Source organism: Nyctereutes procyonoides, unplaced genomic scaffold (assembly GCF_905146905.1).
Source record: "Nyctereutes procyonoides isolate TBG_1078 unplaced genomic scaffold, NYPRO_anot_genome, whole genome shotgun sequence".
Classification (NCBI taxonomy): domain Eukaryota; kingdom Metazoa; phylum Chordata; class Mammalia; order Carnivora; family Canidae; genus Nyctereutes; species Nyctereutes procyonoides.
Genome location: NW_026575129.1, coordinates 7,900,937 through 7,926,574, shown reverse-complemented (window position 1 = coordinate 7,926,574; position 25,638 = coordinate 7,900,937). Strand labels below are relative to the sequence as shown.

Sequence of the window (25,638 nt, the reverse complement as noted above, 5' to 3'; positions counted from 1 at the left end):
GGGTTGTAGACCATATGTGTCAAAACCACATGGGATCAGCCTTCAATAGGTAGGTTCCTGTGGCCTCACCACAGAATCACCACTTCTGAATCTTAAAGTGTGTGGTACATGCAAGTTGACTGTGCTTGTGTGTAACCCTGGTCTCATTTATAACTTCTACTTCATGGAACAACATTTTTACTATCAACAATCTCTTTTGATTTCTCTTTGCTAATAGAAAATTTCCACAAAGCGGTGATGGTGGGGTATTCATATGTTATATACCATTTATATTTTTAAACAGTATAATTCATAATAATTTACACTAAATAAACTTAATCTTGTTTGCAAAAAGGAAGAGAAAATCAGATCCAGACAATGGAATGGTCTTTTCTAATAAATATGTATTTTAGAGTATAAAAATTTATAAATGTTAATTAAATGTACATACCCATTAAATTGTCATTATCTAATTATCTAATGACAGATTGCTAATGTATTCACAAAATTACAAGTCAGGAGCTTATAGTCATTGTTTGAAAACGCAAAATATATTTATATTCAATTTCTCTTTCTCTCTCTCTTTCCCACCCCATCCACCCGTACCCTCTCCTTGTCCCCATTTCAACTCTTTTCCTCTTACCATAGCATCAGATGAAGAAGAGCCAACTTCAGCAGGTAAAGTTCTTATGTTGCTAAGATTATATCTATTTAATTTAATGTGCTCAATAATGGACCCTTCATACTTTGAAGTGTATTTTTTCAAGTTTCAATCAGAAAACTGGCAGTTTTATTTACTTTTTTATTTCTTGGACCCATTATGCTGTCCCAGATTAAATGCTGTTGGTTATAAGTTTTAAATAAAAAGAGAAAGGAATTGAAACTGAACCCTGCAGAGGAAAACATAATATTAAATATCACAACATTAAATAATAAGGAAATGAGAAAATGAAAACATTAAGAAAAATGCCAAAAATAATGAAATAAGGAAGAAAAACAAAAATGATAATATGCAGAAAAATACTAAAATGAGCAAGATGAAAAAAGGAAAATGATAAAATGATCTTCTGTGATAGACTATTGCATTGTCAAATACATAACTGACACTGAACATACTATTCATTTAAGTTTAAGGATAAAAATCATACTCTTGTCTCAAACACTCACTTTTTTTAAACCAAATTTTTACCATTATGACAGTGATACTGAAACCTGGCTGGCATCATAAGTCTACTTCTCATCCAGCTAACCAGCATTCACAAAGCACAGGCTCAGGTTTGAACTAAATACTATGAAGAGTGCTAGTGGTAGAGAAGGCACTGTATTTTCAACAGGGTTCTAGGTAATGGGATGGATCAAAGAGAAATGCCAGGAGCCTAAAGACCAGACACATTTATAAGGATAAAGTAGGCAGCACAGCTGTTGTGATTAGCAATAAATAAAAGGCCCAAGCAGACCAGCAACATCAGGAAAAAGGAGTCAAGTCCTGAGATGTAGGGGGGTCAGAGGCTTGGCTGAAAAGAAAAAGACCTCAGCACTAGATTCCTTCTTAGACAAGTAATTGAGGAAAGACGTTAGATCTGAGAGACAAAAACAGGAAATGGTTACTGAAACCAGTGGACAAAAGGCAGCCTGATTTTATAGGAAGAAGGGGGAAATCTAGCCCAGTTACTGGAACTTAGATACAGAGTAGTCTTTTTTATTTATTTATTTATTTATTTATTTATTTATTTATTTATTTATTTATTTATGATAGTCACACACACACACACACACACACACACACAGAGAGAGAGAGAGAGAGAGAAGCAGAGAAATAGGCAGAGGGAGAAGCAGGCTCCATGCACCGGGAGCCCGACGTGGGATTCGATCCCGGGTCTCCAGGATCGCGCCCTGGGCCAAAGGCAGGCACCAAACCGCTGCGCCACCCAGGGATCCCCAGAGTAGTCTTATTTCAATTCATAGACCTAACTTATTTCAACTGGTGAGAGACTTCCTGATTTCAACCTTCCTCCAAAAGTGGGGATTTTTACCTGTGAGAGTAAATTCAAAAGATAAAAAATTCAATGGAAAAAAATTCAATGGAAAAAAAAAAAAGAAATATCTTTCATAAACCCCAAGGATGCTTTAATACATGATGCTTATTTTAATTCCTTTGATAATGGAATCACAGAATAAGATAAACTCTCAATTATTTCATTTTCATAATATCATTAATTTGTAGTCTGATTTGGATGATAAAAGCTCCCTATCATTATCTCCATGTCTAGTCAGTATTGTATAGCCTATTTTTAGGAGCAACCTAATCGAATGACCCTATAGCAAACTCATCTGGTGATATGACTCCTTTGTTAATATGATTCCTCGGCCTAGTTCCTGACTTCTTTTTCCCCTTATTTGAGGCAATAGTGTTCACAGGGTTGCCCAAAGATTCTGTATTTCTCAACCTTATTTGACTTTTCTCTTTGTATCAGCCCTCATGAGCAAGATGCTCTTCTAGACCAGGCTCATTCCTTTTCCATCTTATACCTCACACCTTGCTTCGTTGCCTGCCCAACAATTTTGGTGTCATTGCAAAAATATTATTGTTTTTTTCACAGTGAGGATTCATTTCAACCTAGTATAAATAATATTTAAGTATAATATAACTATTTCTTGGTGTGATTTTATTATTTTAAAGTTGTTTTAATAATTTATCTGCCTACTAAGAAAATCTTTTGGTAAATGCAACTAAATACTTTTACTCTAAATATTTATTTTACTCTACAGTGATCTGAACATCATAAAGTTAAATTATGGTTTAAAAGTATTTTTGTATTTGGATGCGACCAGTTGTTTTTGTTGTGATTTTAGCATACATTTTTAGAATAGAACAAATGTATTCTTTTTCATTAATAATTTATTTAATATTTCTTGAACAAATGTATTCTTAAGAAATACTTTAATTTCATGTACAGATTTACATTGAGATAATTTGTCGTTTAGGAAAGGAGGCACTCCTTCTATATAAAAACTGCCAGTAGGAGCTAAATATTTTCTCTTTAATTTCTTAAAGTATATAATAAAAAGTATTATTGTGTAGTTGTATTAAAACTTTTGACAAAATATTTATAATGAGATTTGTGAAAATTTGGTTTAATAAGGAATATGAATAGTTGTGGAAAGTGGACTGAGTATTTTAGTACTGTTTGGTAAGTTTTGCCACCAGTTTTTTCAACATTTTTCTTAAATGAATATTTATCATCTTTTTATGTGTCTTTTCCAGTAATATTTATCAAAATATATGTTTCATTTAAAACTATTATGCAGAATATATTTATTTCATATATGGTTAATAATTCTCTGTTTCTACTTTTATCTTCTTCCATTAACAGAATTTATCTCGAATAATTTTTTCTAAGCTCAGACCATGTATGGTCCTTTATTTTTTCTTTCTTTCCTGGGATTTCACCATCCTGTTTAAATCATTAATGAAATGCAATCTTTTGTTTGTCCCCCAAATTTTACCTGAATAAAATATTTATATGTAACCAGATGATATCTTTATCAGACTCATGTTATACTTTCTTCAGATTCACAGCATAATTGGGCAGTAACTCCTTCAAATACATAGTTTAATTTCTTTAAATTAAATAATTTTAATGTTTCCATTAGGAGATCTGCTACTCCTCAAAATTCAATAGAAGAATTAATAAAATAAATGGGGATGTTATAGGCTCCTGATTATTAGTTACTAATGTATGAATTACAAATTAAGAATGATTCTTTGATTCTTTAAGCAAATCTACACGTGATTTATCAGTGCAGGTCCCTAATAGATACTACTACTGAATGATACTATTTATTAAATGTTTGCAATGTATGGGTATCATATAACAAGTTCCCCACAAGTACACAAAATTAGATCAATCATAATTCCACAATGTGACAAATTCTCATTGTTCAAAACTATTTCTGAAAATAATAATTCTAGGTTTCTATCTTGACTAACATATAGTATGAAAAAAAAATCAGAAAGACAGTATAACTCTGAAAAAATTAATGAAATATTAGATAGTGTTTTACTCATGTTATAATGCTACAAAATGATATAGGCTTTTTGCTTTATAATAGAGCCTATTTTATTAACATTTTATTTAGAATTATTATGACTGCTATTATTAAAATAGATAACTGACCCCTCCAGTCTGTTTCCATATTACAATGTTTACAATATTTTTAAGTTTATTCTGTCTTTATTCAAATATGCCTAATTTCTCTTATTTGAACTTCTTAATTGCCATGCAGAAAAGCAAGTGCTTACTGCTTCTTTTGTGTTATTTTGTGGAGGAGGAAGCATAATATGTCACATCTGCATCTCTCCTCGCGGGGATATATCCTGTTCTTGAATATAGAGCATCTGCTTGTTAATCATTCAGTTCTGAAGCTTCTGATAGGTTGCATTAGCCTGGAGTAACATGTTTTTGTAGCATCTGCGTTACTAGGGCAGTTTCATCTAACACCTGTTTCTGTAACTACTGAGACCTCCTCTTTATTTATCTTAGTTGAATCTTATTCTCAGATATTTAAACATCTTATTTCATTCAGTATAAAAACACATCCATGACCTATTCAAGAAATTTCTTCAATTAGGTTATATCGCAATAATTACAAACTAATGAGATTCACATTTTGAGTGGCCATACAAATGCTGTACTTTCAAATGGATCACCTTTACAGGTGATATGTATAATCCAATTATGTTGCTGTTGCTCAAATAGTTTTTGGAAGCTCTCTTTTGAAATCTCTTTCAGAATCTACTTATGACTTTGTAACATAAATTATTCCTTTATAGTTTCAGAACTGTGCTCCTATATTCATCAGACTTTGGCATAATAAATATGCCTTCGAAAACAAAGATTTGTAATTAGTGTGTGTATGGTGTGTGTGTGTGTGTGTGTGTGTGTGTGTGTGTGTGTATCTGGGCATGTGAAATACAGATAAGTTTCTAACTTTGAAACAAAATCAGTTTACAACTTTTGAAAGGTGATAAATAACATTTAGATTAAATTTCATAAAATAACACTCTTTAATAAAGTTAAGTCCATGGCTCCTTCCCACTCAGTTGCACAAATCCAATTTTCATTTATCTTTTATTTAAATTTCATAATAGGGACAGGTTTCATAAACTGATTATACCAATACTTTTGTCTGTGTTCTTTAAAAAATTAAGACATTTGCATTAGAAAATTGACTTCTACAAATGAACTAATCTATATAATTTAATTTATTAATCATAATGTATATTAAATCAAGCTTATTCTCATATAAATTTCCTCATTCCTCTTAATTAATTTTGTCTTATTAGCTATTATTTTACCTCTCTAGAAATACCATTTAGTGATCAAATTGATTAAATCATTATAGCAACAGGGCCAGAAATGAAAAATATTATTAAATGGGATCAAAAAATCACTAAAAAAATGGCTTGTGGAGATCTTATACTCTACTTTAGGACAGTGGCTAACATTAAAACCACTTACTGTTTTGTTCCTAGCATCATAAAAACAAAGCTTGATTTTTTTTTCTTCACTTGCTTAAGGAGAGATTTTTATTTTTATTTTTTTTATTTTATTTTTTATTTATTCATGATAGTCACAGAGAGAGAGAGAGGCAGAGGGAGAAGCAGGCTCCATGCACCGGGAGCCCGATATGGGACTCGATCCCGGGTCTCCAGGATCACGCCCTGGGCCAAAGGCAGGCGCCAAACCACTGCGCCACCCAGGGATCCCAAGGAGAGATTTTTAAAATTGCTTTGTCACTTTTTCTTAATATCAAAGAAGGGAACTGGATTTGGGCTTAAATAAAAGTAGCTCTTAATATTGAGCTAACAAATAATGACTAAAAATTATGATTAGTTAAATGGAACTTTCAGGTGAATGTAAAGACAGAATCTTTTTAGCAATCAGCTATGTTAAAACACTGAACTATGAAAGCCCTACTGTTCTTTACATGTTTATAAAGTTAAAATTTCATAATTTACTTAAATGCAAAACTGTATTTGAGGACTATCAATATCTGATCCCACTTGGTAGTGATGATAGACATTACCACCTGGATACAATAGTTTATGATAAATTTACTGTAACCTCTGTGATGCCCATGATAGATGCAGACAATAGTGATTGGGCACACCAGAGCATCATTATTTTTACTGGTTCCTTCCAAATCCTTTAATATGTTTAAACTTTCAAAAGATCAGTTTGACCATTGAGGAAGTACACATAAGAACACTAATCATCTACACATGTAACAAAACATTGACTAGCATTAGTAAGGATTTATAGCAATAGTTTTACATATATCAATAATATTTATGACTTTATAGATAAACATATATATGATTATATGGATAAGCCATGTATGTGTGTGTATATATATATATATGTATATATGTCTGTGTGTGTATATATATATTTGTATATATATGCTTAAAATAAATGTTACATATCTGTGCAGCTAACACAGTACACACAGTGATTAGATATTTTTCACTAACTTTTAAAATATTCAATTTTGGCCCTACAAAAGCTTCCCTTCTGTTTATAGTGAATTTTGTGATTTTCTTAACTATGCTATAGATTTCTTTTAGATTGCTTTCCTGTTTTTTTTTATGAAATTTAATTCCGCATGGCTGACTTTGCTCAATAATTCTACAACTCATGCATTTTGAAAAGGAATAATATCTTACCATATTATTCTCTAATGAATAAGAGTTGCTTTAGCATTCTGATCTTAGCACTTTATTTCCTTGGGGTCTGAAATAAAGCTTCATATACTTGTTTTTGTTCGCCTTACATTTGTTACAAATTTTCTCCTTTTCTATATAGATATATTTTCCCTCTAGTGCCTGGAGCAACTTTACTAATTATTTTATCAAGTATATTCTTGTTCATAAAGATATACTAAGGAAGCTTAAATATTAAAAATTTTATGTAAAAACCAGAAGTTTATTGCTATGATCTCTAAAAACCAGAAGTCATTATTTGCAGATTCTCAATAAAATAAGGAAGAAATCATTGCTTTTAAAGATTTAGCTTTGTCCAGTTTACTGAGGCATTAGTGAAAAGACCAAATAGAGCTGATTTTTTTATAAAACAGAACTTTTTTATTGATAGATGTGATACTGATATTGAGCTGTAAGAAAAAAAAGTTTTTATTTAAAATCTGTTTTATGTAGATAGCATTTTCTCATGTTTTTACTAAGATAAATTTCACTGTAGTATAGGATCATGTTACCAGTAGGGAATTTGGAAGATTACCTACTCCATATCTTTCTCTATCATCTTTCCCAAAAAAGTATAAATGTAAATTTGAAGTAAGTTAATATTTTGCCAAGAAATATGTGAAATAACAAAAATCCCTCCTATAACTTGAAGATATAATTTCTTCAGTAGTATATGTTAACATCTAGCAATGCATACAATCTAAAAAGTTATTATGTCACATGCTTTAATTAATTAATTAATTTATTTATTTATTCCGTTTTATAGAAAGAGAGCAGGAGGGTAGTGGGAAGGGACAGAGACACAGAGAGAATCCTAAGCAGGCTTCATGCCCAGCGCAGAGCCTGACATGGAGCTTAATCTCATGACCCAGAGATCATGACCTGAACAAAAATCAAGAGTTGGACCTCAACTGACTGAGCTACCCACATGCCTCTTTGTGACATGCTTTAGTTTTAAAAGAAAAGTCAGTTTAATGTTGCTTGAATACTAGGGGATTTTATTGGTTTACAGAATTGATCATGAGTAGCTCAGTGTTATCGCTAAAAACCTGTGTTTTGTTTTTCTTTCCCCATCTTTTTGTTCTGTCTTCTGTGGTATAAAATTTATTTTCATTTTCAAACCGGTTTCCCTTCTAGTGGTGATATGTATGCCGAAAGCTACTGCAGCTATGTGCACCTTTATCTACGTCCAGAGAGAACAAAGAAAGCAACAGTCCTGAGATCCACTCTAATTGGACAGGCTTAGATCCATTCTTTCCACCATCCCTAAAACAACCAGCTCTTCACGCCATTCCCCTAGAGCATGAAGTTGATTTCTGCTTTCTCTCAGGATCAGAGGATAAGGGGCATATACATGAGTAAGAATCAGGGTACTCTTTTGGAAGAGAAGGGGAGATACATACTAGGTCAATGATGAGTAAAGCCAATAAGAAATAACTATTATAACACCTCCTTGTCATTTTTTACTTTCTTAGTCCTTCTTTTACACATTGGTATGTTTTTCATATTATTTTATAAAAATTCTTAGGAGGGATCCCTGGGTGGCGCAGCGGTTTGGCGCCTGCCTTTGGCCCAGGGCGCGATCCTGGAGACTCAGGATCGAATCCCACGTCGGGCTCCCGGTGCATGGAGCCTGCTTCTCCCTCTGCCTATGTCTCTGCCTCTCTCTCTCTCTCTCTCTGTGACTATCATAAATAAATAAAAAAAAATTTAAAAAAAAAGAACTGTTTAAAAATTCTTAGGAGACTCTGGAAATCGGATTGTTGAGAAATAACCTCAATACACATCTCTGTAATATTGATGTCTATATTAATATTTGCAGCATTTTAGATTTTTTTTTCTTATTTATGAGAGACACAGAGAGAGAGGCAGAGACATAGACAGAGGAAAAGCAGACTCCCGGCAGGGGGCCTGATACGGGACTCAATCCCGGCACCCTGGGATCATGCCCTGAACTAAAAGGCAGACGCTCAACCACTGAGCCACCCAGGGATCCTGAAACACTTTTTATCATGACTGTTTAAAATCTCAGTTTCAGTATATACTTTATTTTTCTTTCATGTGCTTAAAAACATTTTTGTGCTTGCCAAATCTATGCATATGTATTATATGTATTGAACTGATCTTTCTTTTTTGTTTTAATGACTTGTTTCTACAGAAACTAAGCTTACTCAGCTCTAGTTCTTATGCTGACTGTAATCTTCCTCTCCCACATTCCAAAAAATGACAATCATGGTAAATTCCATTGTCCAGAAAATTCCTAAGAGTATTAGATACTGTCATTACTTAGCTTAACCCAGGCTGATGTTACCTTATTATAGATAAATATTTTTTTATCATGAACTTATAGCCAAAACAATAATTTTGTTTGGAATATTAGAAAATGGCCAAATTTAGTAGCCTTTCTAAGCTTGGAGAAAAAAAAATGTGGCTTAATCTTTGCATGCATATTGCTGCAGCTTTAAAAATTCAACTTTTTGAAACTCACCTTCATCATGATGTTGAAAAATAACTCCAGACGTGTAAATAAAATTTTGATTTAATGTCTGTAGAAATTTCATACTATTTCAATTAATAATATTTGGATTTCATGCTGTTAACTTTTAGAATGCTGGGATTAAAACAAAGATGAAAACCAAGTTAATGTTAAACTCAAATACTGAAAAACCATCAGATTTTTAAAAAATGGTCATAAAGGTATACAAATAGAAATGGAAAGTGTATCAGTCAGGATTCCCCAGAGAAGCAGAACCACTGAAGGGCATCTGGGTGGCTCAGATAGTCAAGCATCTGACTCTTGATTCTGGCTCAGATCATGATCCTAGGGTCCTGAGATCAAGCCCCACATCAGAGCTGCTTAAGATTCTCTCTCTCCCTCTCCCTCTGCCCCAACATTCCCCACTGCTGCTCACTCTCTCTCTCCCTCCCTCTCTAAAAATAAATGAATACATAAAAACACAAACCATATATGTGTGTATGTATATACCTACATAAAATATAAACTCTAAAGATATTTTTATTAAGGAATTGACTCACATGATTGTAGGATCTGGCAAGTCCCAAATCTTTAGGGCAAGCCAGGTCAGTTGGAAACTCAGGTAGGATTTTTATGTTACAGTCTTGAGACAAAGTTCCTTTTTCTCAGGGGAACCTCAGGTTTTGCTCTCAAGGTCTTTAACTGATTGGATGAAGCCCACCCATATTATGGAGGCTAATCTGCTTTTTTAAAGTCAACTGATTGTAGACAGCTACAGAATATCTCCACAGCAACATCTAGACTAGTATTGACCACTGGACACCAGAGTCTAGCCAAGTTGACACATAAAGTGTAATTATCATAGAGAGCAAATAGAAATTATGTAAATGTAAAATATTTTAATTCTCAACAAATCTATTTCAGAAAAACAAATAAGCATAATTTCTAACGTTCAATAACATGCATGTTGCTCCATTATCTGTACACATGTAGACTTTGAACTTCTTTAATTTTTAATCCTACCTACATTGGTTAGATTAATCTGTAAGGCCATCTCCAGTTGTCTGGCCTGGCCCATTTTTTTTGCTGTCTCTAGTTTCATTTCAAAGTTTACTACAAATAGAGAACTGAGAAGTATTAATTTAATATTCCAGGGATTTGTGGGTTCAAAGAAGACATTAAACTTTCTGATTCATGATGGACAAGATAAAACTCCTTGGACCTGCCATCCTGAACCTATACTTTTAGTGCTTTTATCTTCAGATAAATAGCCATCTTCTTCCTGTATTTTCCTTTTACAGCTTTCATTCTCATCATCTGTAAAATGGGATAATAATAATGCTCACTTTAGAGGTTTGCTATAGGGATCAAATGTGATGATACATTATTTACCACGTGATCCCCATTCTGTTATAAGTATAGGGAATCTAAATGTTATTTTTACTTTCCTAATCCTCAGTGTTATTTGCCTTATTATTATTATTATTATTATTATTATATTTTGATTATGATTGTCAGGCAATATGTGGAATATTTATTATATGTACAATATTTTATTTAATTTATAAAGCAATACAGCTTAAAGATAAAATATATCTATATATCTGTATCTATCGCTCTCATCTATCTGTCTATATTCCTACTTTAAGAAGAGAACACTGAATTTTAAAGCATGAAGAAATATGCTCAAAGTTATATAATTAACAAGTAACAGATGCAAGATTCAGATTCAACTTTCCCTAGGAAAACTTGTGCTTATTCTACTTCAGCAAACTTTGCTTTTTTATTCACTTATAAATACTTTTAAATAACATATATTTCTTTCAGTTGTAAAAGCAATACAAAGTTACTCAATTTTATGCATATATTCTAAAATTGAACCTAATAGTGTGCAAAATTTTCCCTATCCTTTTAAATAATGATCTGATTACTATAGTAATTTATGGACCTTGTAGATATTTTTTAAAAGAATAAAATAGGAGATGAAAATCCACCTGACTGCCTCCATCTACATTAAATATTTGCATTAAAAAAATTTTCTACCTCAATTTAGCAGCTCTTACAGTCTACTCCATCTCGGTGACTCAGGATAGAAACTGGATATAATTTGTACCCTTCTCCATTACCCCCTTGTGTATACAATTTCTAAGACTGCCACCCTGTGCTTCCATTTTCTGTAAAACCAGCCCAAACCCTTGGCACATTCCTGTCATAGGCAGGGCTGTACACTCACAGATCCATCAGCTAATGGCTTCTCCCGCAGGTGTCTATATGACTACTCCATCACATCTTTCCTGTCCTGATTGAAAGACTTCTTAGGAAGGCCTTCTCTTTATCTCTAAAAAGGTCACACCTTTTTCATTTTGTCAGGTCTCCTGGTCTGCTTTACTTTTTAATGTTAACACTGTCTGAACACTCTACATATATAGCTTCTTTATTATCTATCCAGATTGAATATAAACTCTGGAGGCATGGAATTTTTTTGGTTTATTTTATTCAGTACTGAATCTCCAGCTACTAGAATGATGGTCGGTATACAGTAGATGCTTAATAAACGCTTGTTTTATGACTGAATTAATGATTAAAGTCAGCCATACTGATCTTATGTTGATTTTAAAGCACTGTCAACCCCAAAACATACATAGTTCTTCCTTATAAAATGAAGTAGAGAGGTGATGATAGATGTATATCTTTATTTAAGAAATAAATAAAAGGATAATGCTAATCATTTGCTAAGAATCTTAAAGATGCTTTAAAATTTCTGAAATCCCTTGGCACTGGTCTTTATTTTTCTGTGCTTGTTGCATTAGAGTAGACATGTTTTGTTTAGTAATTCTTTCAGGATGGTGTCATAACAGAGTTAGTAATTTCTACACTGTTAGTAATTACTGTATGGAAACTGCAGCAGTGACTTTAAGAAGCCTCAAACTTGGCACCCACAATCCAGTGCTGGGCACGGACAGGAGAGTGGGTTGCTCAGGACAAGGAGGCAGCCCAGAATGGAGGGCCCTGCACACAGAGTCCGGGTGGGCCTGTAGGGCCACATTGCTTCCTGAGTTTGAGTTCCAGAAGAGTAATGAGAAGGGGCCTGCAGTTGTGGAGTATCATAACTTAGTCATGACCATATCCTTATCGATTCCTATCTCCTCAAGCTCACCTTCAAGAAATCTTTTTTTTCAAGGTTACGTGATGATAGATTTTTTTTTTTTTAGGTCTTTGAGCAGCACATTTAAAAATAAAATGTACCTGGGCATAGTATATTCTGGGGATACACTTTAAAAAATGATTAGCCAAAGCAGACTTTCAATTTCTAGAATTCACCAGGATTTAGAGGTTTCATTCTTTTCCATTTTCTGCTTCTCTACACAGAAATCTAAATGAGAAATACCCAGTATTTTTTATCCAATTTAAGTGATATGTTTAACGTAATATCCATATCTATTCCTATTGAATTCTTTGCTTCTCTAGACATAAATCTAAACAAGAAAATATCCAGTATTTTTTAAATCAAATTTAACAATATTCAGTATTTTTATCCGATTTTAATAATGTTGATAGTTTCAAAAGCTTTGGGAAAATAATGAACAATCCAGTTCTCAAAAATAAAAACAAGGAATAAAACCCACTGTACAATCTTCCAGTGGTTTGTGCCAGTCTTTAGATGTTCTACAGAGGACATCATGATGCTTGTCTGAGACAGAGGCACTCTGAAACCATTTCATCCCATAACTTAGCATTTAAAAATGGATTGGGAAGAATTGTGCAAGTGCTGAGCTAGTAATGTAAACAAAGCAAAGATAAGAATAATTAGAAAGTGAACAGACAGGATTTTTTTCCCCCTGGAATTTAAACATTCTGCACCTTCACCTATCTAAATACATTATTTTACACTAAGTTTTATTTATAAGGTCATCAAGAAATCATCGACTATTCTAGTTCATGTGAAACCATTGACTATTCTAGTTCATGTTGAGTTCCTATGATACGCCAGTTCTTCGTCTGAATATTCAAGGAATTTGTCTAGCTTTCAAGATTGCTAAGAATTCATAGAGCTATAAAGAGATTGGCATATTGTTAAGTAACTTGAGTTTTCAGATGTGATTTTATTTTCAATATCTTTTGTGTCTGTCTTCCAATTACTCTGTGCTCCCTGTCACCTGGGTTGGTGGTAGGAGATTGAGGGATAAAACTATTGTTTCACACTAATTTTATTATTATTCTGGAAATGGGAGAGCCAACAAAAGCTGGTCCCTTCAGGCATTCTTTCATTTTACTCATAAAACTTGTACCTGATTTTTATGACCCTGATGGGTTGTTTCTTCTCCCTAGGAGGTAACAGCCTCCTCTATTCTAAGTCATACCTGCTGTGCTCATTCTTACCTCAAAGCTTTAATTCACAATTTTCTGTCTACAGCGTGCTCCTCTTTCCCTATCACATCTCCCAAACCTATTCATCTTTCACACTCACAAAATGTGAAGAGGTAATAGTTTCTATCCTTAAAGGGATTTGAGTTCCATTGTTATGTACTGGATCTTCATTGGAGTTTTTTTTCCACTTAGGCTGGGGACTTACTCTTGACCGCAACTCATCCTTCCCTTGCATTCCCTACAATGATGAACACAGTCAGGCAGGAGTGAATACCTGTTACACGATCACTGGATAATATCATTAAAAATATTATCATCTGTTGAGATAATAAAACAGAAAAAGAGAGAGGGGGGAGTCAGAAGGAGAGTGATCGATCAAATGAACAATGCTTTTCAAATACAGAAAATATGTAAACTATCTCATAGTACCCCTATGCAAGTACTGGGTTTATGCAAATTACAACTATGTAAGTGATGTTTCTTAATGTATATCATTCTCTAATCACTTTGATTATCTGAAGGTGTATTAGCTTCCCAATGTTCCCAAAACCAATTACCATACCCTGATGTTATAAAAGAAACACAAATTTATTCTCTCACAGTTCTGAAGTTCAAAAGTCTGAAATCAAGGTGTCATCAGGGCCATGCTTCCTCTGAGTGTTCTAGGGGAGAATCTTCCCTTGCCTCTTCCAGTCCATGGTGGCTGTCAGCTTTTCTTGGTTTCCTCAGCTATAGCCACATCATTCCAATCTCTGCCCCCATATTGGCATTACTTTTTCCTTTTCAGTCTGTGGCTTCTCTTATTCTTTCTATTGTAAGGATACTTGTCATTGACTTTAAGACCCACTCAAGTACTTTAGGCTGATCTCACCTCAAGATCCTTAATTAGGATCTTTTTTCAAGTAAGATAACATTCAGAGATTCCATGGACTTGGGTGTGGACATATCTTTTGGGGGAACACAATTCAACCTACTGCACCAGCTTAAGTCAGATGTGGTAAATAAATGTAAAATGAATTAGCTTGTCATTTTCTGGACCCAAATTTTGTAAGTAAATGATCATGTTTAGATTCACAAGAGTTGGTAGAGAATTTTTCTTGCGCTTCTGATATTTTGCATTTCCTGGCTTAAAAAAATTGGTCATAAAAATATAATCATGGATCCTAGTTTACTCAATAAAACAATATAGATAGCATTCATAAAACCTGCAGATACTGTCAAAATGTCAGCCAATGTAATTCAATAAAGGTGAAGCTAATCTCAGTATCAGTGAAAATTGTTTATGCTCTAAGAAATGATTTCTAGGTAAAAAAATTAGGTAACGACTATAATATGTAATATTTTAAACATGTATGTTTGTGGAACATCTGGAGAGAGAAAAACAGAGATAAGCAACACTATAACCACATTATAAAGTAGCTTCTTTTCATTTTAAAGAAGAGTAATATTCACAAATTTCTTCTTAAATATTTTGACAATTTTATAAATTCTTGATGTTTTATAGATTCTCCAACTTTAATGCTGAATTCATTAATTTGTAAAGACCAAGAAAAGGAAAAGCAGAACTGCATATATAGAAACCTAAATGCATTTGTTTTATCCAGTCAGCTTAGAGTAACACCAAATGAGAAAACAAAATTAAACCTTACCTTATTTCCATTTCAGTTTTATCATTTATTGCCAGAAAAAAAATCAGCTCAATATGGATGATCTGTTTTGAATAGAAAACAAATATTTACTGTGGTAAATGAGAACAGTATTTTGTCCAAATTCATTTTAGCAATTTGGGAGCTAAAGCTTAATCTTCCAGTAGTGAATATAGGAATTTTAAAACTATTACTATTTTAAATTTCATTTTCATGATAATTTTAACATGTAAATCTTGTTGGTAAGCTAATATATTTTTTATACCTGGAAAATATCCCTTGAGAAGAGTGATGCTAAAAGGCAAATTAGAATGGGCTTAGAAACAAATCTGAGCTCTTTCTAGAGCTGTTTATTTACAGGTAACAAGAACCAAATGTCTCACTGTAATGTCGAAACAATTCCTGGGAAATCATCATATTTAGTAACATAAGGGATAGGGCAGAAAATACTAGTAGATTGCTGTAAAAAAATGTGTCAGGAAGACATTTTAATGGAATTTCCTCCACTTTATTTACCATGAACTGGCTACTCAATAAATATGTGTTTTCTGTTGCTGAGTGTTACAGCACTGCCAATGTTTCTACCCCATGATTGATTGAAATTGAGAATAGCTGTAGTGTTCACCATTTGTTATTAAAGAGTCAACTTCTTCAATTGGACACAGCTTCTTTATAAGATTTTAAATATTTTGGCTACTACACATTTCACATTACCTCTGTGAAAGACATGCGATTTTACAATGACATATCTGACTTCATTGTTTTTCATGCTCTTTGTCAGATTACTGTCTATCATTTCTGTAGGTTATTTGGATATTTCTAGATAATTCACATATTTTGGGGCTATCTAAACACTTTCCTAAAAAAACCTGGGAAACAGATATGTATAAACATATATACATGACTGGGTAAAAAGTTATTACTTTAATTACTAAGGCTACCTACAGGGCACATTGCATTTAAAAATTATACAAAGTAACATTTCTCTTTTAGGTCATGCAGCCATTTTTTGATAGTTGGTGTTGGTCCAATTAACTTGTGCTTACCGATGGTCACAATACAAAAAAGAATTTTAAGAATTATTTTGAGATCACTAGTAGGCTATTTCAAAGAAGAGTGTAAGACTCTTTGAAGAATACTGATGTTGCAGTCATAAGGGATCTGCTGAATCCCCACATTAATTAGAACTCAAGCAGACAAGAGGACAGTCCGCATGTAGACTTTGAGATAGAAACTAATTGGATAATGACTAAAACTAGGAATTTAATAGAAATGTGTGCAAATTTCAAAATAGAATTGAAGAAAAGGAAAGAATTTTATAACTAAGAAATGGGCTGAACATCAAAAACCTAGAACTTGGTTATAAAAATATCTTAATTATCCTTATTGCAAAAATTCAGTTGTATTTTATCTACATTTTGATAAAAATGAAGAAAACAATTTCTGTACCAAATATAATTAGGATAGACAATATTCAAAATAGTTTAAAATTGGTTGTATTCTGTATTGTTTGTTTCAATGAATATACGGAGGGATATATGGAAAGTGAATCTGATTAACATGATTGCATAAATGTGTAGTTTTGCTTGGACAATTAATAACTTTCTAATGAAGTATTTTAAATAAATTTTGTAATAACAATCAGGTTTATTCATAGTGTCCAACAAATGCCGTAAACATTCTTTACTTAGGTAAAATTGTGTTTGATGTTTTGCTTTCATTAGCTATTTTAGAATTAAAGTAATAAAAGTACAGGGCAACAAAGGTGGAAATCTCTGTGGGACAAATAGTTAAATCAAAGCTGTTTTTGAAAGATGGAATCCAGTATCTGTAAGAATTGTTGATCATGTCTAAGAAATGGCGAGAGCATTTAACAATCCAATTTTTTTTTAGAGTGTTATCTATAGATGTGTAGTTTCCTTTCATGAAATTTTGCCTCTTGTCTGAGATAGGTAATATGAGATATGCAAGTATTTTTTCCAAAATTATATAAAGTGAGTATTTTTTAAGAGAAATGTTGGCACTTCTTTAAAGAATAATGTCTTCTGATAAGTCTATAAATGGGATGAGCCCTTGACTAAAAGTTTTTAATGGCCACTTGTGAGAGTACAGGGCTTCCATTATGTGATAGATTTTATAAGTCACTCACCTAGGTGACCTTTCAATTAAATTATTGGAGTGCATTCTAATTCAGGATTTCCCTGAGGATCACTTTGAATATTCATCCAATTCAGAGTTCCCATGCATCTCATTAAGCATTATGACCCACCAGGAACATGTGCTGTTGGCACACCAAAATCAGCACTGAGATTCAAATTCCTTTTGAGAGCAATTTGTGGAATTAATTTACCTATATGATTTAGGCCTGTTAAGGGGTTCATTCAACATCTGTTGGGTCATCTTTGCTAGAGACATTTATCTGAAGAAATAAAAAAATACTCCTTGTGGTAGTATTTACTTAATTCCCCAGATTTTAATTTAGGCAAACATGAGGTATAATGCTCATAAAACACCCCATCTTTGAGATTTGTTCAGCTTAATGTTCTGCAGAATATTAATATATTAAAATCTGAGTACTTCTCAGTTTTTTCTCTCTCAGGTTAACCATTTGAAGGCAAAATCCAAAGTTTGAAGATAAATCTAGTTTTCTCTGTAGCATTCAACATAAACAAAAGTCAATTACTTCTTGACATTTCCTGCCTTGACCTCCATGGTTCTGTATTCTTGGTTGACTTTAAAGATGCCTATTCCTATTTAGTGTTCCATTTTCTTTGTCTGCCTCTTGAACATGGTCTTTACTATCTCCTTGACCCACTTTAATGTAATTTCTCCCAGGCTTCCTGTGTAGTCAGCACTCCCAAATCTGTGTAGCTGAGCCTCTCAGTGACTCAGTTCTCTCAGTGTAATTGTGCAATTATGTAATCATTATTGGAGATATTGTATGTAAAAGACCAAAGGGAATAATCAACTCATAATACATGTAAGACTGCACTCTCTTTGCCTTCTTTTCTATAGTCTGGTCTCTCTCCTGAATTTCAAATTTCTATTTTCAGACACCAGCTAGCTACATCTAATGGCCTTATTGCAAAAATAAATATTCTTTACTTTTTTCCCCCTCCACCTTCATGTATTCCCTCTCTCAGTGACATTACTGATATTTCTGTCAGGCATAAAACATCCAAGATACCATTAATTCTACTCTTTTATTTGACATATCCTCATACACTCATTTGTTTCTTACTCTGCAATACTATTAAGGCCATCCCCTACTATGGACTCCTGACTGTCATCCTACGAACTAAAAATCTGTTTTCACAAACTTTGCTTAGCTCTTTATAGTTTGCAAAGTGCTATGTTTTCTTGCTGAATAAGTCCCGATGCAATTGGTTATGCCTCAGGAACAAGCCACATCCAGATCTCAGTATTATATATGTTAACATATATGTGTGTGTGTGTGTGTGTGTGTGTGTGTGTGTGTGTGTATATATATATATATATATATATATTAACATATACATCCAGTGTGGATCCGTAGGAGATCTCGACTCATTGTAGGTATCTCAACAGTTGTTTCTACAGCTACCAAAGCAATGCGTAGCAAACATGGTTAATCACTCATTAGTTCTTAAAACATCTGTCAGAAGTGAGGCACATTACTTCTCACATTATTGGCTCAAGAAATTCACATGGCCACTATGAACTTCAAAAAGGATGGAGAAGCACAATCCTACCATGTATCTATGAGGAGAACTGGTACATTTGTGAAGTCTTAATTACTATAATCTGACAATTACAAGGACTTTCATACTGCTTTCCTTGCATAGGTTGACATTCCTCTTCCTTAAACCTGTTTTTGACAAAAGTTTCCATCATAGTCCTGCTGTTTCAAAAAAATCAATTTTCTTTCTCAATACCTTTCATTGTATATATACACTATATTTTTACTTAATTGTAGCATAGACTGTGTTCTTTCATTTTACATTTAATAGAAGTCTATATAGATTTTAGCACGTAACTCAGTGGTTTTCCCATTTTTAATTTAATTGTTAATATTCTATTCTACTCCAGAATTATGGAGTTATGCTGAAGTTTGATTGACTATTCCTCAACTTGTGGTCATTTAGATTATTTCAGGCATTTCATTTTTAGTCTATGCAACATTTTTAGAAAGGTTAACTAAGTAGAGTTGAACTAATTCAAAATATTGGATGATCAAATCAGCATTGTCAAGTCAGAGATTTGTCAAATCATAGATCCTACCCAATATCAAAGCTTACTAATGATTTCAAGAATACAATCAAGAGGTATAGGCAAAGCAAGGAGAATTTTAGGACATTGGTGACAGCTCCCCAGATCCTTCTTTCTTCCATTGGACACATGCTTTCTGAACCAGAAAAACAGATGAGGTCTCTAAGTATGGTGCATGTGTTACAACATCTGTGAGGGTGGGGATGGAGAGCTCTTTAGGTAATAAGCTGTCTTTACGTAATTCTATAGTTTACCTTACATTTACCATGGAGCTATGGATTACAGATTTGTTTAACATAAACAATCCTCAACTGGAGACATCCTGCTAAAAGCATTCACAGATAAGTTTTCTCCTCCTAATAAATATTATTGTGTTTACAAAAAAACTGAAACATCTAACTTTCTTTCCTTTAGATCATACATCTGATTTATTTATTTTTTTAATGATTTTATTTATTTACTCATGAGAGACAGAGAGAGAGAGAGAGAGAAAGTGAGAGAGAGAGAGAGAGAGAGAGAGAGAGAGAGAGAGAGAGAGGCAGAGACACAGGCAGAGGGAGAAGCAGGCTCCAGGCAGGAAGCCTGATGTGGGACTCCATCCCGGGTCTCCAGGATCACACCCTGGGCTGAAGGCAGGCGCTCAATCCCTGAGCACCCAGGTGTCCCTTACACCTTTACACCTGATTTAAAGAGAGAGAGAGAGAGAGAGAGAGAGAGAGAGAGAGAGAAAGAAATGGATTATAAGCCAGTTGCTTAACTGTTTTATCCACCAGTTTTAGTGGTATGTATTTGAGAATTAGTGTTTACATCCATAGTATTTCTTTGAGATTTAAGATACAAGAGATTAATTTTTTCATTACCCAAACAAATAATATTCTATTAAAATGTTATAAAACATCCAATTTTACCCTACTCTGTGCCTGAATGCCTTATGCTTGATAAATAATTTTCTTAAGCTTTCCTGTGAGGGTGAATTTTAGTGGCAATCATATGAACTGGAAGATTTGTCAGTCTGTCTTTCTCCATGTAAGTCAGTTTTTCCAGTTTCTTTCCCACTATGCCAGTACTTTCCAAGAAAGTTGTTTTCTTACTATTAATATCTACATAGTTAGTAATGCCTATCTGCTACTAACCTTGGCCTAATTAAGACTTAAGGATTTTATTTTTGTCTCTTTTAAACTTCTTTTATTAGAATAATTATATGACTAATCATTTAAGTTTTGTTTAAAAAAGGTATAATATGTCACAAAACTGTGACATAAATTTGACAATTTGGATGAGTCATAAAGTATAGACTCTTTTTAAACTTGAAGCCTCATCAATCAAAATTCATAAAAATTTAAGATGATATAGCCATTCTTCTTTATGTTTGTTGTGATTCCTGTTTTGAGTTTCTTTTTAGAACTGAGGAGAAAGCATGCTATGTTTACTTCAGTTACTCATAAATGTTAATTAATTTTTTATGTCCAGTTTGGTTTATTGAAAACAAATATGCTTCATTGCTTATGTGTTCTGAAGATCTTTACATATGGTCATGATTAATCCCTGAGAAAATTTGAACTCATTAGATAGATTGATTAACTAATACCCTGCCTTTATTAAGAATGATTTTACAAGGCATCTTAAAATTCAGATATGAATCGTACAACATTTATAATTCATATTCTAAATAAACTCACTCAAGAAAATGAATCCCTGAATGTCATTTGAATGCAGTCATCTGGGTTTTTCCTAATCTTTCAGGCTTCTTGGGAAAGTATACCCATATACTGTTAGAAATCCCCCAAACCGTAGATTTATAAAGGACTTGTTTTCCTCAGTCATTAGATCCTGTAGTGTTAGTTGCTCTCAGCTTGGCCAACAGCCCTTGTTCACTTTCTAGTGGGCCACAGGGTACACTTCCAGGGCTTCTGCATTCCTCCAAATGCCACAGCTAATGGAACTCTTGACTGAGCTGAGGCATGATAGGAGAAAGCCTACATCGCCTTTTACTGCCCACTGCTGAAGTCTCTTCAATCCCACCAACACAAAAGCATCCTGTTGCAAAGATTTTACTGGAGATTTGTGGCTGCCTGGAAGAAATAAAAATGATACAACAAGTGAAAAATAAACTTGGTGCTTGATATGGCTGTTTCTTAAATCAAGGAAAAAAACCTAGAAGATTGAGACTTTTATATTATTTTCTTTTCATTAATGCCTTCCATTCCAAATCTTACTCCTCTCAGTTACCATGTTTTTCTCTCTTGCTTGGAAATCTGCCCCTTTGTTCAACTCTCCAATTGCAGATCTCATGCTTGCAGGTAATAGCAGAGGTCTAACCTAGGAAAAGAGAGCAAGTTCATCAGAAAGCCTTGCCAGGCAAAAACCCACCTACATAGGAAGTGCTTGCTTTGGGCTGGATCACATATAGAGGCTCTTGTCTTCCATTTATTGATGTTTGAACTTTCAGTATGTAAAGTGTAAGGAATTTCCATCTCCCTTCTAAAAATGGATAGAGGGAGGAAGATTATTGTTTTTCTGGTTCCATGTGCCTGGAAATGGAAAACAGAACAGAGGGAAAAAGGTAAAGCAGTCAAATAAATAGGAAATTAAGGCGGGTCTGTGTGTAAAGGGTTTGCACACTAGTAGAATAGGTTTGTATGGTAGAAGTAAGCCATGAAATTTGCTCTAAATGTCTTCCTTATGAGCTTCTGCTGTTTTCAAAGTAAAAGATCCTAACACAGTGAGCCATCTCATCTTTACCTACTAGAACAAAAACTCCTTCAGAAGCAAAATCAATTCAAGTTGTAATCTGCTCTTTACAGAGATCTGAGTCTCCCTCTCACTGTTGGGAATTAATTATTATGAAAATTTTATAGCCAGGTAATCTTATTCCTTTTTAGACATTTTTGGTGACTACTAAAGCTGGTAGCTTTTGAGGCCAGTGATCTGAACTAATTCATGCTCTCATACAGCTCTGCTTGCTCTGGTCATGTCCAAATTTCTGTTGCTCACCATTTTTTGAAATTGAAGAGCCCCAATCATAGCACACAAATTCCATGACATGTTCAGCATCTTCCCAGACATTTCCTGTGTTTTAACAAAATGTTTTCAAAAGTCTGATAATCACTGCTGGTTTTCCTTGGATGATTTTAGGTGGTAGATGAACAAGACGTAAATAACCTTGAATGATACACTGTTACAAGAAGGCTCCTTTCTTGCTAATTCTCATTCACTCATTATGATCATGTCAAGAATGGCTCAGTCTGTTGTGAACCTAAAGATTACATTTCTCTAACATTTTATAGAATATATCCAAAATGTATATATGCATTTAGCATGGGACCTCATCACTGTACTTTTTTTTTCAGATCCATAACTCATTTATTTTCTTAAACTACTGTTCTTTGAATTGAGACCTCCAATACCTATATCCCTCCACCCTTCTGTTTCAGCTCAAGCCGGATCTCCCTCCCTTTACTAGCCAAAGCCATAGGGTCTGTCATCAAAGCCACCCTCTTGCACATGTTTTGTCTTTGACTTGTCTTTCCAAGCAGCATACAAGTGAAAAACTTCGAACCTTGGATTAAGGGTATCATCATCCTTCTCTACTAAACACAGCAGAAGAAATGCCATACCATGCAGAAATGGTGCCAGTACACGTCTCCTAATCTTCAACACCAAAAGAACATCAACACTACCTACAAACCCTCTGACTGCCTACTCAGATATCACCTATGCCCCACCAGATGCTATTAAATGCTTCTGCTTCCTTTCTGATCATACCACCTCCCACCATCCTTTCTATTATTGAGACAGAGATATACTTTATAGAGGAAATAGAAACCTTCTTCTAGTGACTCCATCAAGTAGCTAATCCACCACGTCAATTTTATATGAGTCTGATCAGTCATTCTTTATTTAAAACAAATTAAATAACTTTCCATTAGCCTCAGGACAAAGTCTAAATCCCTAATCTGGTTGGTGAGACTAGTCATAATCAGGCCCTGCTAATCTCTCCAACTTTCTCTCCTACCAGTACCCCTCTTGCACTTCACATTGGAATTATATTGTGTTTGTTCCAGATCTACAAATTAGCCAGTAATGTCTTTTTATTTGAGTATAGTTGACATACAATTACATTAGTTTCAGGTACGACATAGTGTTCCCACAAGTTTCTACACTATGCTGTGCTTATCACAAGTGTAGCTACCGTCCATTACCATGCAATGCTATTACAATACCATTGGCTATATTCCCTGTGCTGTCCCTTTTATTCCCATGACTTATTCATTCCATAACTGAATGGGACCTACATATAAGGGACCTTCCTTATCAGCCAATTTCTATTCATCTTATAGACCTCAGCTTTAGATGTTAATTCTTCCTGGATATAGTACCTGAGTCCCCAACACTGTGTTAAATATTCCTCCTACACTCTCCCAAAACTCTATGTACTCAGCAAGCATTAGCACTTATTTCATTATATTGAAGTTTTCTATTTACTTGTCTGTAATCTTCATTGGCATATAAGATTTTTTGAGGACATTGACTGCATTTTGATATTGTTTACAATACCCAGCACCTGGCACATAGCATCTGTTTAATAAGTTTCTGAAGACTCAATGATGTTTCAAGTTCAAATTTTATGTAGGAATAAACTAGATTTGTTGTTCATGAGAAACAACTCTTCTTGGTCTCAACTTCATCTGGATTTGTTCTTGGTTCTGGATGACATAACTCCATAAAGTAAATAAAGCAGGGCACTTTTTCTAAAATCTTTTTATGTAGGTCAGTGGTATAATAGCAAAATATAATCCTCTAAAAGCACTTCTGTATTTGTCAAAATGATGCTGTGTACATGGATAACTGCTATTCTGACATAATACAGGGATAAATCCAGCTTTTGATCAGTATTTAGTAAGTTTAATGTCCTATCTCCTGACAAATACTTGAAAAAGTTAGCCATTTAAATGTAGATTTATAGTCTATCCACAGAGTTATACTGAATACATCATTGCCAGGCACTTGGGGGTATATCAGTGAACAAAACAAAGTTCTCCCTATGAAGCTTATATTCTAGTAGGGGGTGTCTGACATAAATAAAACCAATGGATAATAGAAAAAATAGAGATAGATAAGTGAGTAAACAAATAAGTAAATAAGTAGGTAATATCAGAAGATTGTAAATGTTATTGAGGAAACAAGATCTCAGGAAGAGAGAAATAGGAAACTAGAGTTGAGGATATGGTTTGCAGTTTTGCACAGGGAAAAGGTAACATCATTTTGAGCAAAGGTTTGATAGAGATGAAGAAGTTAGCAGAAGAATTTAAGTAGAGGGAAGAGCCAGTGCAAAGTTCCTGAAGTGGAAGTCTGACTGGCATGTTCAATACAGGAACCAGGGGCCTTATAAATCTAAATTATTTTATTGTTTTGCAGTGTAGTATCCATAAATCATTTATTGTATTTATCCACGTTTTCTGGTTTTATAACCACTCAGTATTTTGAGGTAGAGCCACAGCATTTCCAGTGAGTTTGATGGAAGGTATTAGCAGGAGGAAGAATGATATTCTGTTGGGAAAATTGAGAGGCCTGATAATCGCAAGCATGTGAACCAAAGACTGCACTTTTTTGCCCAGAAGTGTATTAAGATAGCTCCTGTGGTAAGAGCTGGATTCTCCTGGTATTTCAGGTTCCCATCTATCTCACAGGTCAAAGAAAATTTGGAATCCTTAAGTTCTATGACCTGGAGGGTGGTGAAAATTATCTAGAAAAATCTTAAGGCAATTATAATTAAATTCCTCCTACATTATAGGAGTGAGCCTCAGCCCACATACAGAAGGTATTTAATCTCGAACAATATGGTTATATTTGAATGCCCAAATTAGAGACAATTTTGCTGCCTGCCAATTTTCCATTAGAATTCAACATATCTTACCTATCAAAGTACCATAGTGTCTTGTACAATGATATAAGGACATTGCTTAGCTGTTCCTTTGAAAATTACCATGTCTATACATTTACAACTGATTTTTCAGCATTAAATAAATAATCATAAATTTCCGTACTGCATTGTTTTTGACCTACTTCAGTTAGAATTTACATATTATTTTAAAAGGCTTTTTGCAAAACAGAGCACCATATTGACCAAGTAGAGCCACACATTCTATCACTTC

At 33.8% G+C, this 25,638-nt stretch overlaps 1 protein-coding gene across 2 annotated transcripts in view; it reads left to right on the top strand.

Annotated features, from left to right (window-relative positions):
• EDIL3 (EGF like repeats and discoidin domains 3) overlaps positions 1-25,638 on the top strand; it is a 397,168-nt gene that overhangs the window by 146,483 nt on the left and 225,047 nt on the right. The window contains exon 3 of one of the 2 annotated variants that reach the window (XM_055342303.1): positions 628-657. The exons of the other annotated variant lie outside the window; for it this stretch is intronic. Coding sequence (XP_055198278.1) covers positions 628-657 — 30 coding nt within the window. The remainder of the gene's footprint in view (positions 1-627; positions 658-25,638) is intronic. 2 annotated transcript variants of the gene reach the window in all.